This window comes from Mya arenaria, chromosome 10 (assembly GCF_026914265.1).
Source record: "Mya arenaria isolate MELC-2E11 chromosome 10, ASM2691426v1".
NCBI classification, from domain to species: Eukaryota; Metazoa; Mollusca; class Bivalvia; order Myida; family Myidae; genus Mya; species Mya arenaria.
Genome location: NC_069131.1, coordinates 66,546,180 through 66,561,221, shown reverse-complemented (window position 1 = coordinate 66,561,221; position 15,042 = coordinate 66,546,180). Strand labels below are relative to the sequence as shown.

Genomic DNA, 15,042 nt, shown 5'->3' with positions numbered 1-15,042 from the left:
CATCGAATATATCTCCAATTCACGAATGCGACGTGGTCCGGACCGGTCTTGATGGTAAGGTCTTTAAATTCCCTACGTAACATGACCATCGGCGCATCTCTGACGAATTGGTGTCTCGCATCTTCGCTTCACTACTAGTGCAGAAGTCGGGAACAGTGATGTCAGTTAGGTTCTCTAAACCATACGTAACCCTCTCTTCGAGCTGCCTGCTACATTATTTGAACGCCGGTTTCTAACGCCGCCAAAACGCTATTTTTCATACTTTTCAACGGGCTTCGACAAAGCTTTGAATGGGAAATTAATATCGAAGATAATTCCGGGACCACGAATGCGAGGGGGTCCGGACCGGTCTTTTTGTAAGGTGTCTCGTTTCTCTACGTTACGCAACCGTCGGCGCATGTCTGTCCTATTGGCGTCACCGTTTTTATACGCGTACATGGATCCTTATACGTAACAAATTGCACCAAAATACCATAAAATGGGGTAGTTAATATCGAAGATATCTCAGCATTCCTGCAGATTCGGGAGTCGGGACAAGTTTTGTCCGTTAAGTCTCTTTAAACCCTATTTATCGCGATCTTTGTGGCGCCTTGGACGTTATTTGATGTCCGGTTTCAAGCGTCGCAAAGTGTCCCAAAATCGCAACTTTTCAACGGGTTCTGCCATGTGAAGTTCGAGAATACCTCAGGAACCACGAATGCGAGTAGGTCGGGGCCGGTCTTGTTCTTTATGAATGTTGTGTGTCCCTCTCAATAAGCTGACACAACTAAATAAAGACCGGGGTTTTATTAATGCTTTGTACTATATATAGTGCTGACTCTGTCAATGCACTTCATTAGTTAAACCAAGACTGTGTTTGAGGAACGTATTGTATATAAAGTGCTGCCCCTGTCAATGAACTTCATTAGTTAAACCAAGACTGTGTTTGAGGAATGATTTGTATATATAGTGCTGCCCCTGTCAATGAACTTCATCAGTTAAACCAAGACTGTGTTTGAGGAATGATTTGTATATATAGTGCTTCCCCTGTCAATGAACTTCATCAGTTAAACCAAGACTGTGTTTGAGGAATGATTTGTATATATAGTGCTTCCCCTGTCAATGAACTTCATCAGTTAAACCAAGACTGTGTTTGAGGAATGTATTGTATATAGTGCTGCCCCTGTCAATGAACTTCATTAGTTAAACCAAGACTGTGTTTGAGGAACGTATTGTATATAAAGTGCTGCCCCTGTCAATGAACTTCATCAGTTAAACCAAGACTGTGTTTGAGGAATGATTTGTATATATAGTGCTGCCCCTGTCAATGAACTTCATCAGTTAAACCAAGACTGTGTTTGAGGAATGTTTTGTGTATATAGTGCTGCCACTGTCAATGAATTGACTGAATTAATCCACGACTGTGTTTGGGGAATGTTTTGTGTTGACTGAATTATAACACACTCTGTGATATAAATACAATATTCATGCTTCTACTTACCATTATATCAAACATAGCAATGGAAAATCTTTTTTTGTCATACGCAGTGTTGTACTGGGTGTCAAGTAAGAATACAGACTTTGCTGACACCCTTGTGAGTTAGGTCATTTAACTGGACTGTTAAGGCCAATACATGTTAATGAAAATGAATGTGTATGTGGTAATAAGTCGCGATTTATTGATACGGTGTTGTTCAACACATTTATCCAAATGTATGTTAATTGATCATACTGATTGTGGATGTAAGGCGTGGGTGGCAAATTTAGATAAATAGTGCGTTTATACATAATGATGTTAAATAAGACGGATCTCAAACACACTTGTTATTTTGACATAAACTTAGTGGTTGTAAGACGTGGATGACAAATTAAGATTCAGGGTCTGTTTTTTATACATGATCATCAACAAAAGCACGATTATTTCCATATGGCTACCAACACTCTTTGCTGTATTGATGACTTAGGGGACATCAGGACACAAAAATTATTAAAGCCCAAAGTAAAGTCTGTAACTTCAATTTCATTTATAAATTATTATTCATTCATCTTAATGCAAATGCTATCATTCTGGATACGTGTCTGCTAGGCATTGAACAATGCACCTAAAACAGGTTCTCTGTGATGGTTTGGGCTACCACGATTGTCCTTGTATACGGCATTGTATTAATGGTAAGCATACACATGTGTGCATATTGACATTTGAAATATACCAAGTAGCGTTTTGACATCTTAAAATATTTACGATAATTGCGAATATATTTTGTGAATGACGTCAACGTGTTACATAATTTGAAGGGCAACATGTCTTTGAAGTATGTAGTAGCATGTGGACATCTTTAAAGCTTTAAGATAACATCATACATATATTTTGTGCGCCAACGTGGTACAAAAGTTGATGTGTAATAAGTCTGTTAGGTATATAGTATCATTTGGACATCTTTAAAGCCTGGCAATATATACATTTTGCTACAGTTTGATGGGCAGCGTTTCTATCAAGTATCAAGTTTTACTGTTTCACATTCATGGCCTGCATCTCTTCTTTCACTACTACGAGCATGAAAACGAAACTACTGAAATTGTTTATGTAGTTTTTGTATATAAATATTAATACCACGAACGAATTTCATTTGGCAATACATGCATCCCAATACCCCGATCAAGCGAAAATTAGATAATTCGTTATTCCCGGAATACAATGGAAACTACAAGGACAGGTCCAGTAATCAAACCTGATAAATACAATGTTCAAAGGCACGATTTGTATGCCTTAAGACGTTAAAGGCAACTTGCAAACAACATTCGTTTGTGAAGTTTACTTTTTATACCAATACAACACCTTTTTGCTCAATATGTACGGTCTGGTTTGGCGTGGTCTTACAGTCTTAGGTTTGCTCATGGTTTATATCTAAATTCTTGCTAAAACCTCTTGTGTCTTTGATTAATGAATATAATATATTTTGTTTGGTTTACATTATCCTTTTTTAAAACGTTAAATTCGCAAAAAATGAAACCTTCAAACAATATGTCTCGACATGACTCTTTTTAAATGACATTTTTATCCATAAGAGACTATACTATATAAATAAGGGGTGTCGATAATTACTTTTCTGTAAAATGTGTGCATTCCTTTTCAAAACTCTTTGTAAGAAAACAATGTCTAACGCAAGCATATAGTAAATGTATTTAATGTGTTGATGACCTTTGGTACCACGAATTGTAAAATAAATTGAAATTAAGTAGAAAACTTTCACCCGAAAGTATAAAGATCAGTGCCTGTATTGATGAAACATCTTCAGTCATTTCTTTATTTTTTAAAAATCTTCAAAAAAATACGAAATCAAATTCATTGAAAAGATCAGTGGTTTAAACATTAAAGTACATGTATGTATTTTTGATAATGGCAGTAACAATAAAGAAAATGGAAACTAATTATTAAGCCGTTATCTCAAATGATGAGGGGGATACTTAACTTGAGAAAAAACTAAAGTTAGGAATTGACTTAAGATATTAATGAATACGACCAAAGATATTAATGAATACGACCCCTGTATTTCAATTGTATCATGAAATCCATCTGCTACTGACCTAAAGGTAAAGAAAAACAAACCCTGTAAACACATAACGTTAGTTTAACGTTGTGTTAAGGTTGTGTCATGATAAGGTTATTGTATAATGTTTCACTTGGTGCCTACATGTTTTCGTAACTATTTTCTAATATTTTGTTTTCAGACTATAAGCAATGCTTCTTGTGCTCATTTGTAAGACTTAAGATGAAAATGAAATTTTTAGTGATAGGTCAGCGTTATTCCTACGTTTTACTAAAATTGTCTTACTGACTTTGAGGGCCTTTTTGCGGTTTCCTTTCTTCTAAACACAACGTTGCTCTGACGTTGAATCAATGATGTCTTAGTGGTTTTGATATTTATATATATTTGACAAACTATATATATACTGTGTTGTTTGTAGGGTTTTGTGCTGTTCTTCCATGTTTAATTGTCTGTTTTATGTTCTATGTCTTTGGCGTTTACACTGTGCCATTAAACGGGGTTAATGTTTAAACGTTTAGCTACTGAGCTTGTTTCTGTAGTTTTTCATAGACATATTGGTATATGACTTCCATGGTGTCAAGTCTCGTCTTCGTGATCGTCGTAGTGAAAAATCTTATGCAGGCTATCATTGTGAAGCAGTAAAGCTTATAACTTGATAGATATTTTGCCAATCAAAGTGTGTTGCACATTGACGTACAAAACCTATATATGATGTTATCTCTAAGCTTTAAAAATGTCCACATAGTACTAGATACCTCAAAGACATTTTGCCCATCAAATTATTTTGCACAAAATAAATGTGCAATTATCGTACAGCGTTTAAGATAAAAACGCAATACTTGGTAGACGTGTTTCCAAAAATGTCAAAAATGCATACATGTGTATGCTTACCAGTAATACAATGAGCTATATAGGGACAAGCGTGGAAGCCTAAACCATCAAGGCGAACCTGTTTTAGGCGCATGGTTCAGGGCCTAGCAGACACGTATCCAGGAGGATAGCATTTTCATTAAGATAAATTAATAATAATTTATAAATAAGTATTGGAGATAATGGCTTTACGTTGGGCTTTGATATTTGTTGAGTTCTGATACACCCTTGGACTCCAAATGGAGATTATCTTGATATTGTTAATGTACATGTATAAACAGACCTTGAATCCTAATTTTTCATCCACGCCTTACAACCACACAGAGTTAATCAAATTAACAAGTATGTTCGGATCCGTCTAATAAAATATTATTATGTATAAACATACTCTTTATCTTAATTTGTCAACTACGCTTTACAACCGCAGGCAGTATGTCAAATTAACAAGTATCTTCGGAATCCGTGTTATTTAATGACACATCTTGCAACGGTGTTAGATTTTATTGGTTTACCAACACCGTTCCAGTGCAGCGCGCCTTATAATCACATATACATATATTTCAAATTAACAGGTATTTTCGTAATCTGTCAAATTGACCGAACTCACATCAGTGTTAAAATTAATGTGTTAACAAATACTGTATATTTACTTGGCGACCAGGGCAATAACACTCAGTTTGTCAAATATACAAGTTTGTCTATCTTCTGTCTAATATAATGACACAAAGCAGCATGAATATTGTACATAAATCGCAGAGAATGTTTTAATTAGAAACGCCCACTGTTCTATATTTCAGCTTCAATTATTTACAGATTGGCTTTATATACATGCAAATATTTAACTTCATTCTGGAATGGAAATTCTTTGGAAGCACAAACATTCAATGCACACACCATTCTTGGTTTAATTGAGCCAGTTCATCGACAGGCGCAGCACTGCCAACACAAAATATTCAACGCACACACCAGTCTGGTATATTTAAGTCAGTTCGTTGACATTCGCAGCACTGTTAACAAAAACATTCAACGCACACATACGTCTTGCTATTATTAAGCCATTTCGTTGACCGCCGCAGCACTGTTAAAACAGAACATTCAATGTAAGAATACACCTGTCTCTGTTTAATTGAGACAGTTGATTGACAGGTGCAACACTGTCAACACAAAACATCTAAGACAATAATACACCCGTCTCTGTGTAATTGAGACAGTTGATTGACAGGTGCAACATTGTCAACACAAAACATCCAGGACAAGAATACACCCGTCTCTGACACCCGTCTCCGTTTAATTGAGACAGTTGATTGACAAGTGCAACATTGTCAACACAAAACATCCAAGACAAGAATACACCTGTCTCTGTGTAATTGAGACAGATGATTGACAGGTGCAACATTGTCAACACAAAACATCCAAGACAAGAATACACCCGTCTCTGTGTAATTGAGACAGTTGATTGACAGATGCAACATTGTCAACACAAAACATCCAGGACAAGGATACACCCGTCCCTGTGTAATTGAGACAGTTGATTGACAGGTGCAACATTGTCAACACAAAACTTCCAAGACAATAATACACCCGTCTCTGTGTAATTGAGACAGTTGATTGACAGGTGCAACATTGTCAACACAAAACTTCCAAGACAATAATACACCCGTCTCTGTGTAATTGAGACAGCTGATTGAAAGGTGCAACATTGTCAACACAAAACATCCAAGACAATAATACACCAGTCTCTGTTTAATTGAGACAGTTGATTGACAGGTGCGACACTGTCAACACAAAATATCCAAGACAAGAATTCACCAGTGTCTGTGTAATTGAGACAGATGATTGACAGGTGCAACACTGTCAACACAAAACATCCAAGGTTCAAACACACATTTCTCGGTATTATTTCTATTTGCAACAGTTTTTCGCTTCATTGCACTGTCTGTCCAAGTACACATTGTACGAGTAGAAGGTAGGAAAGACAAGACAACACTTCTAGGGACTTTGAGAAAGTTAGTATTTAGAATAGAATCGTAACTTATGTATATAAAACAGGTTGCCACCCCATCCAAAAACATTGTCCATACATGGACGGAACGAATGACAATTACTATATGGACTGTTTGGGTGGAATCAATCTGTCTACATGCATTATATTTGTTTTACAGGTCATTAACATTCAACACGATACTGATCGTTCAGTTTTTATTTATACACTTTATAAAAGTAATATTTCTTTTCAAGAATACAAAAACATCAATATGATGAAAAATACAATACTGGTATTTACACAACTAATCGAGACAAATAAGTCATTTCCTAATAAAGTAAATTGGAAATCATTCAATAAAGTGATTTTTTACATTTCCGAAACTATTTTGCTTGTTTTTTTATTTTTTCGGCAGCATTTGACTCTGTCTGGCGAGTTGTTTTTTTAGGCATAACTAATTCAATCTTGTTTACAGGATAAATTCTTACAGTCATCAAACATGAAATGATATTAAAAAAAGCATGCATTTCTATCAATAGGCAACTGTCTCCCATGTTACCCAGCTGGGTAACGCCATGGAGAAAATCGTCTCAGAAATTCTTCGATTTTGTTTTCTATTTACCTTAACGATTGAGACGAAGTTCTTCATACAACATGCTCAGGTGTTTCTACTGAAGTAGATGAAAATGTGACAATGGTGTAAATGTAATTACTTATCCTCCTGTTCGCTGACAGACAATGAACGCGATTTTCAACAAAGAATTGTTTTCAATATTACAGTGTGCAATGGGAATTAAATATAAATATTCTAAAGACTAAATAATTGTTTGTGATGCCAGAAATCTAAAGAAATTTTACTTTAGCATTGACAAGCAAGTAATAGAGATAGTTAAGGAATACAAATATCTTGGTGTCTAATTCTCGTCCACTGGAAGCTTGTTAAACTGCCATAAATATTTAATAAGCCTTGCTAACAAATCAGTGTATGCTCTATTCTAAGAATTACTAACCTAGACTTGCCTTAAGACATACAACTGAAGCTTTCTGATGCTACTATTGTTCCCATTCCACCGTACTGAGTGAATTCTTGAGCTTTAAAACCCTTGATCTGTTAGAACAACATCATTGTTATTTTTGCGCCGGGTTACACATACTAAAACGAGTACTCCAAGTTGAATGCTCTACTCGGGACTCTAAGTATTATAGTTAAAAGAAGAATGTTAAAGCTGCACCCCCACAGATTGAACGTTTTGACAATTTCTTTTCTTTTTTGTCTTGGAACGAGCCAATTTTTGCAATAGTCCAAGGAAACCAGTAATATAAGACTGCTGACAAAAATTAGATCGCAGATTTTTATGTTTAAGTTAAAAAATGATGTTTTATGCATTTTTTTCAAACCGTTAGTAACGGTTTAAGCCATAAAGCATTATTTTTTGAACGGAAATATGACAATCTACGATCTGATTTTTGTCAGCAATCTTATATTATTGGTTTGCAGATATTTATGCAAAAGTTTGTTTCCAAGACAAAAAATAAAAAAAAGTTGTAAAAATAGTATATCTGTGAGAGTGCAGCTTAAAGTTACTTGAGTAAGCTCATTCCAACCAATGACAAGTTTCTTAATCTATATACACATGTTACATAGCAATCATTCACTTTGGGCCAATAATATCAAGATTTAACGGATTATTCATACGTTTGGCATAGCCAAACAAGACCTGCACAACATTTTTGTATACTTGTGAACTCCATTCTTGTGGATCAATTTCAGCAAATTTGTTTTGAACAATTTAATATTTCATCTAAGGGTAGCATTTTTCTCTGTTGTGAAATTTGAAGAGTACCTTAATATCTTTGTCTTAGTACCAAATTTCTATGTTTTCTGATTTTGCATTTCCGTACTTGCAGCCATACTTTTCCCGTCAAAGTCGGTAGATTGATTCAAAAAAACATTTGTCAATAGAAAATGTTCTTTTTGTAATCTAAACGAAATTGGTGACGAACTGCACTTTTTACATACATGTCCACTTTTTAGTCCTTTCAGGAAAATATATTGTCGTTTTAACTCAAGACCTAATGTCCTTAATTTTAGATAAGTTCTAAACTATGATATAATAAAATTATTTTGAGTTGAGCTGCAGTTTGCCTTTGCCAAACAAACATTCAGTGTGAAATGTAAACTTCTTTTACATCTTATATACACATCAAAATAGAGTATTCCAAACTTGGGAATAATGCCAGGAAACGAATGTTGTCAGGCCATAAATGGACCACCTGCTGAGGAATCGGTGATGCAAACTCTGCGATATATCAATAAACTCATATCGCACTTATCTGATTTGCAAGAGATTGTTATAAAAAATAACAGGTTTTCTTAATAAAAATGAACAATAAATAAATATTGTACTTATCATATCCCTAAACGAAAAATTAAATGTTTTTGAATATTATAGGAGCAGGAGCATTGAGATATTAAGACATATGTTAAATTAATGATTGAAAATATATATCAGAAACCCCATCAATTTGTTAATGGTCACCGAATAAAAACTTAAAAAACAAAATCTAAATGTCACATTAACATTCTAAAAACACCATATAAAAGAAGAGCTATTTTCCTCTCATACTCCCAGGAGCAGGATATATACTTTAATAAATAGCTAAGCTGCGCCCGTTTGTATATTGCTCTCCTATACATTTCCATTAAAGTGTGTAGCTCGAATGTAGATTCTGCTCCGTCCCAAAAGCTTGACATGCAACGGAAAGATCGAGGCAAGCGTATTCGAACCAACTGCATTCGACTGTATTACCCCTTATTTACTCTAGAAAGTCCCATTGGTTCACTAATTTCTCAATAATTTAGTGTCCGTTGTTGCTGTTATTCCCACTGTCACTTGATTGAGTGAAGCATAGGCAGCAAACTTTCATACACTCAACAAACACATCTCGAATAGACTGTCGCAGCCATCCAATCTTTAAGGCATACACTAAAGGGTTGATGGCCGAATTGAGAACAAACAACACGCTCACAATATATCTCATGTTCCGTTCCCTTTCCCCTGAATTCTCCATAATCATGACCACCGCCATCGGTACAGTGAACAGGTTAAAAAGCATCATGATAAGTCCAATAGTACCTTGAACTTGCCGCTGTGTCCTGGTTTGGCGTTTAACGCTAGCGGATGACGCATTGGTCGGCCTCGGATTGGTGCCAGATACTGTGTTTGATTCAGATTCCAAAGATGACACGCGGCGCAACTCCAATCTTAGTCGGACAACAGCCACCGTGTAGAAAATGTCTGTTAGAAGTTGTGGTACCACGTAAAATATAGCCAGAAACCCTGCCACTTGTTTGCCATCTGTAAAAAGTTCTTTAAGCACGCATGCCTTTAAGGCCATGTTCTCGTTTCTCCATACATAAAATGGAATAAAACAAATAACACAACTGAGCGACCAGGACACAGTAGATAATATCAGAGGGAAACGTTTACTCTGATTTCTATTCTGAATCAATACAGATTTGATTTTCCACGAACGATGAAAGCAGATGCCCATTACGTGGTAAAGAGAGGCTAGCTGCGCGAGAAAAAATGCAAAGAAAAACGGCATGCACGTGAAATAGTTATTAAAAACCATAAACGATTCCGCCATGAGAATGGGTACGCAGGCAATTCCAACAGTGAAGTCACAAATGGATAAGCTGAAGACGAACCACGTGTAGGGCGGCCATTTTGTCCGAAGTTTGTACAAGAAGGTTATCACTATTACGAGGTTAGGGAATATGGCACATACTATCACAATCCAGGCAATTATCACCAGGGAGCCGTGAACATTGTCTTTGATGGTCCCCAGAAACTCCTTGGTGTCATTTTCAGAGACTGTGGAGTTAGGTATGGAACTCATTGCGTCTGTAAAAGATAAAAGGCAGGTATATACGGTTAGCTTTTAGCACTGAAACCACATGTATACAGTCACGTAAGACAGCTGTTATCGTGTATATGGAATAACTGTATGTTACTCCTAGGTCTTTCTTTCTCCTAAATAATAAAGTGTCAAATTGACTTAAAGGTTAACTAATTCACCAATTCTTCCTTAAATAAAGACATTATATGTGCAACAGAAGAGTTTAATATAGTCCCTTATAATTCGTTGAATGGCTGTGTACTTTTATGTGCAAATATGTATGTGTATAATATTGTACACAGATGAGACAAAAATAAACTATTAATCTAAATCTTCTTCGTAATATGTAAGTTGCAGTTTCCTTTAAAACAACATCCGTTTTCGACATAAAAGACTTTTCCTTATAAACCTAACTCAATAAGGCTATTAAAATTAAATAATGTATACCATTTATTTATGACGGTTATTCTGCGAGGTCCGAGCAGTTTCTCCACAGCATTCATATTGTTTGTTGTATTCAGTTTCGGGTCCCAATATTCAATAAATATTTTTCTTTTATTTCTTCATTCCAAAAACAAAAACACCACACACATATCCGCACATAAACGGCCGCTTAACAAACCTGGCTTAAGGAGTGTTGCATCTATTATATACCCTTTTCATTCTGGTGTAGTCAGGTGTTCAACGTAATTATTTGGTGTGAAATATAGCGATATCCGTACAATGAAATACATTAGCAGAGTGGGCAAACTAGGTTAATCTACCGGTCAGAGAGAGAACTGCACTAAAGTTGTGAATGGCGTCATTAATAGCGTCATGGACATTTCAGTGCAGTTCATGCTCGACTCCACACATGCCCGCCCGACCCGGATCGGCGAAGGACAAAACGAGACATATCGCCCAATCCCCTGTACGATATCATGCGACGGGCTAAGGACGCCAGGAAGGAGGTAAAATTAATAGAGAAAACCCCTCTTAATCAACGGAAGTTCGTACACCCCCAGCAGGTGACCAGTATGGAAGCATGAACTCAAACGTTAACGAGTAAATGACGACTTTTATAACTCAATCAAAAATTTGATTTTATCTTTCTAAAAAAACTTTGATTCCAACAAAAACAGGGTTAAGGGCCTTCCCACAAATGCCGTTTGAAGGACCAAAATCAAAATTGAAAAGATCATTTTTTATTATTTTATGAGGTTCAATATATTGCAAGCATAATACATTCATCTATTGCAACATTTGAATATGTTGTCAGGAGATTTGAGAATTTGACAAAAGAAGATTTTATCAGATTTTCTATGATAAAGTATTTGCAGTTTTTCGGATTTCTTTTGTTAAATTTGACGTTATGGCAAACTTGTTTCATTCCGCATAGAAGTATGCTAAAACTAGAAAGAATTGAAACCGGAAAACGTACTGTAGCTACTATAAGGCAATCTACATACATTTTGTAATTAATTGGATCTTAAAAGAAAGGGTTGGTCATGTTTCGCACCATTTAATCAGTACCATATGGCAGATATATACACATGTAAACAGTATAAAATGTTAAAACACGAAAAGAAACCATGTATCTTGATAATTTATTACACAAAATCTATGTAAATATACAAAGTCTACCACTTGACCGACCGAAAAATGTGAGAGGAAAATCATAACCTTTCAAGGCGCACAAATCAATTTTTAATAAATGACTGGACTAAATATGATTGGATCCTGGACTAACGTTTATTTAATAGATTACAAACATGCCATATCTGATTGATGTAATAGAAAGATTACAATGGAATAACATGGTCAATGATGTGAAAGTTCTTAAATTCATTAATTGTCTTTTCCACATGAATTATTTCAGCTGCAAAACTTTGGCTCCTTTTAACTTCAATGTTATTTGCCAGGTATTTCATCATAGCCAGTTGAAAGACATGATCATAACGTATTGTGTTTAACTGCAAAGAATGGAACACAAAATAAAGAACAAAGCAGCTTTTATATTTTGCTATGTGTCGAATTTCATATTATAACGTTAAAATATGGTCTGCAAAATTATATTTCGGACTATACTTGATCATTTTTTTATCAATAGAAAATCAAGAAAGGCGCCAAAATATGTAGCAAAGTAATAATTTGCTTCGAAATGCGGCTTTGTCGATTATTTGATACGAGACACGTTTTCTTCATTAATAAACGAATGTATTTTAAAGGACATAAAAACGGTTCAGTACCTTATATCGACTTTGAACGGTTAAAATTGACAAACTCGCATAAAACGCGCTTTGTTTTTGTCTCTACCAGCGTGACGTCATCAAAGGGCAGATAATTTTAAAAACTATCGAAAAGGTGTATAATTTTTATCTTAAATACCAAACGACGGAAAACACCAAAACTAATTAGACGATGTAGTGGTAGTATATCTATATATTATTAAACTTTTCCGAAGAAAATCATTAAAATTATTGGCAAGAATAACGATGAAATTATTTGGGTAATGCTAAAGTGCTAATGATGTTTATCATGCACAATTAGCACGAATCTATTAACAGTTGGAGTCGGTGTTCGCAAAAGAGATCAACGCAAATTAGCTTTTTATGTAGACGCGAACTTATTGAATATAAATTGATTACTCAAGGGGAATTAATCATGTTTTCATAACTTTACTACTTTATCAATTTTCTCCACAAAAAGAGATCAACGCAAATTATCTTTTTATGTAGACGTTCTCTTATTGAATATAAATTGAAACTCAAGGGGAATTAATCATGTTTTCATAACTTTACTACTTTATCACCATATGTCCCTTTTATATTTAGGATACATAATACAATATCCATATACTAATATTCATTTTTGGTAAACAATAATGAGTTGAATATTGAATTTCACTAATTCAATTAAGTTTCTCGAATTCTCTTAAAATTCGTAAGTAAAGTCAGGCACTATAATTCACTATCAACATTAAAAAGTCGAAACAATACTGTCCATATCCCCTCTTTTATGCGTAAATGAATATCTTTAAAGGAGTTTGAAAACTGTTTAGCTGGTATTGATGGAAAAGAAATTATGAAAATAATATACAATTTGCCAATAAGTCCTCCCTCTTTTATTCGTACTAGCATTCATTGAGTTTGCGAAAATTGCGAAATCTGAAATCCCTCATATATGGCATTGTATTTGGCTATTTGTAAATAGTAGCAAACATATATTAAGCGTTTAAGGGTCTGAGTAAGGTCCCTTTCATTTTGTTTTTATGCTTAATTTCATTACTTTTTCTTCTTGCTACATTGACATAATGTGAAAGTTGATACGGAAGTAAGCAACATTATACATGAATATAGCCAGCTGTCGCGTTTTTAAAAAAAAACAACAAATAAGAATGACATTCATGCTTTTGCAGTTTATTTTTTCTTTGTATGAATAACTTTTGGAATATGCCAGTATTGCATTTGCACTAGAATTGATGCCTTTCCATCAATGTATGACGGAATAATATTGCAATAATAATTCTATTTTTCTATTTTATGTAATATTACATCATATTTTTATAGATTTAGTGAAACTGGCATCATTAATAAAATGATGCATTAGTGTATCGCTTTTTTTCTTATTAAGCTAGAGACTTTTACTTCTTGTAATGTATTCAAGCGAACAATCTACCGAGTTGGCTCTAGTTGAGTATGATGGGAAGGCGAACCACTGCCTTTGACGTGCCAGAGAAGCACGCATGGTATCGTTTAAGTTTGATGTTATACGAGAAATAAGTCTAACAGCAGTTGGTTCCAGCGGATCTTCAATTTTATTGCAAACTTGGCCTGCGCCTCTATCGCGGCTGGAATAAATGCTACTTTTTATTGCTATAAGTGCTTTTCCATACAATTTTTTTCTTGACTTTGAAACATTAAAATTTCCACAACATTTAAAAAGAGTGGAAACGTACATTAAATTCACACGATTGACCCAGTAATTTCGACGCAACTTTTTACCGATTCTATTTTAAGGGTTCATTTTAAACCAAATCGGAGACACAAAGAAACATATTGGATTATAAGAGTTACTTTTGATCAGCTAAACCAAAATGCAGAACTTTAAACATCACGATTTACGCTGAGAAAATTAGAAAGATTATATTTGTGTATTATAATTTGAAGAAAAGACATGAAATAAAATACATGTAGTCATCCTGCAATGTTATATATTTAAACCCCCTTTCCTCGAATAAGCCCCCCCCCCCCCAAAAAAAAAAAGAAAAAAAAAAAATAATGCCCCTGAAAATGCTTCTACATTTCCACATTGTCACATTGTACACTAGTTTGACATTATCTATTTGATGATATCCAATAAGAATAATACAGCCGTTGTTCTGAAAAGTATCGTTAAAACTTTTTTTTATTATAACTTGTGTTCAAAATAAATCAAAAGCTGACACATCTGCCACATAACCCTGGTATGATCACGTTCGTGTAGCGAACGTTGGAACTGCCTGCTACTAGACTCTGTCTTCCGAACAGTGTTCATGTTTTTCATCCGCCCATTGAAATTATCTCTAGCTTCCTCACTTATGTCAAAAAGGTTGGCTTACGCTTCTCAGCTGGAGCTGTGCTTGTCTTTTGTTGATTTGTGGGCTGATCTTGATGAGCTTTCTCAGATAGAACTATCATTGATTCACTGGCCTTGCCAGTTCTCGTAATAATCGTACTTGCAGTAGAAACCGGGGGTTGTGATGGGGGACGGGGTCCACAGTTGTCGGCGGATTAAAGA

General features: G+C 35.0%; 1 protein-coding gene across 1 annotated transcript; it reads right to left on the bottom strand.

Moving 5' to 3' along the window:
- Positions 1 to 9,240: 9,240 nt before the first annotated feature.
- Positions 9,241 to 9,780, bottom strand: LOC128204940 (cannabinoid receptor 1-like). Its single transcript, XM_052906340.1, has one exon. It carries the CDS (start codon positions 9,778 to 9,780, stop codon positions 9,241 to 9,243), a length of 540 nt encoding a protein of 179 aa, XP_052762300.1.
- Between the last annotated feature and the right edge of the window lie 5,262 nt (positions 9,781 to 15,042).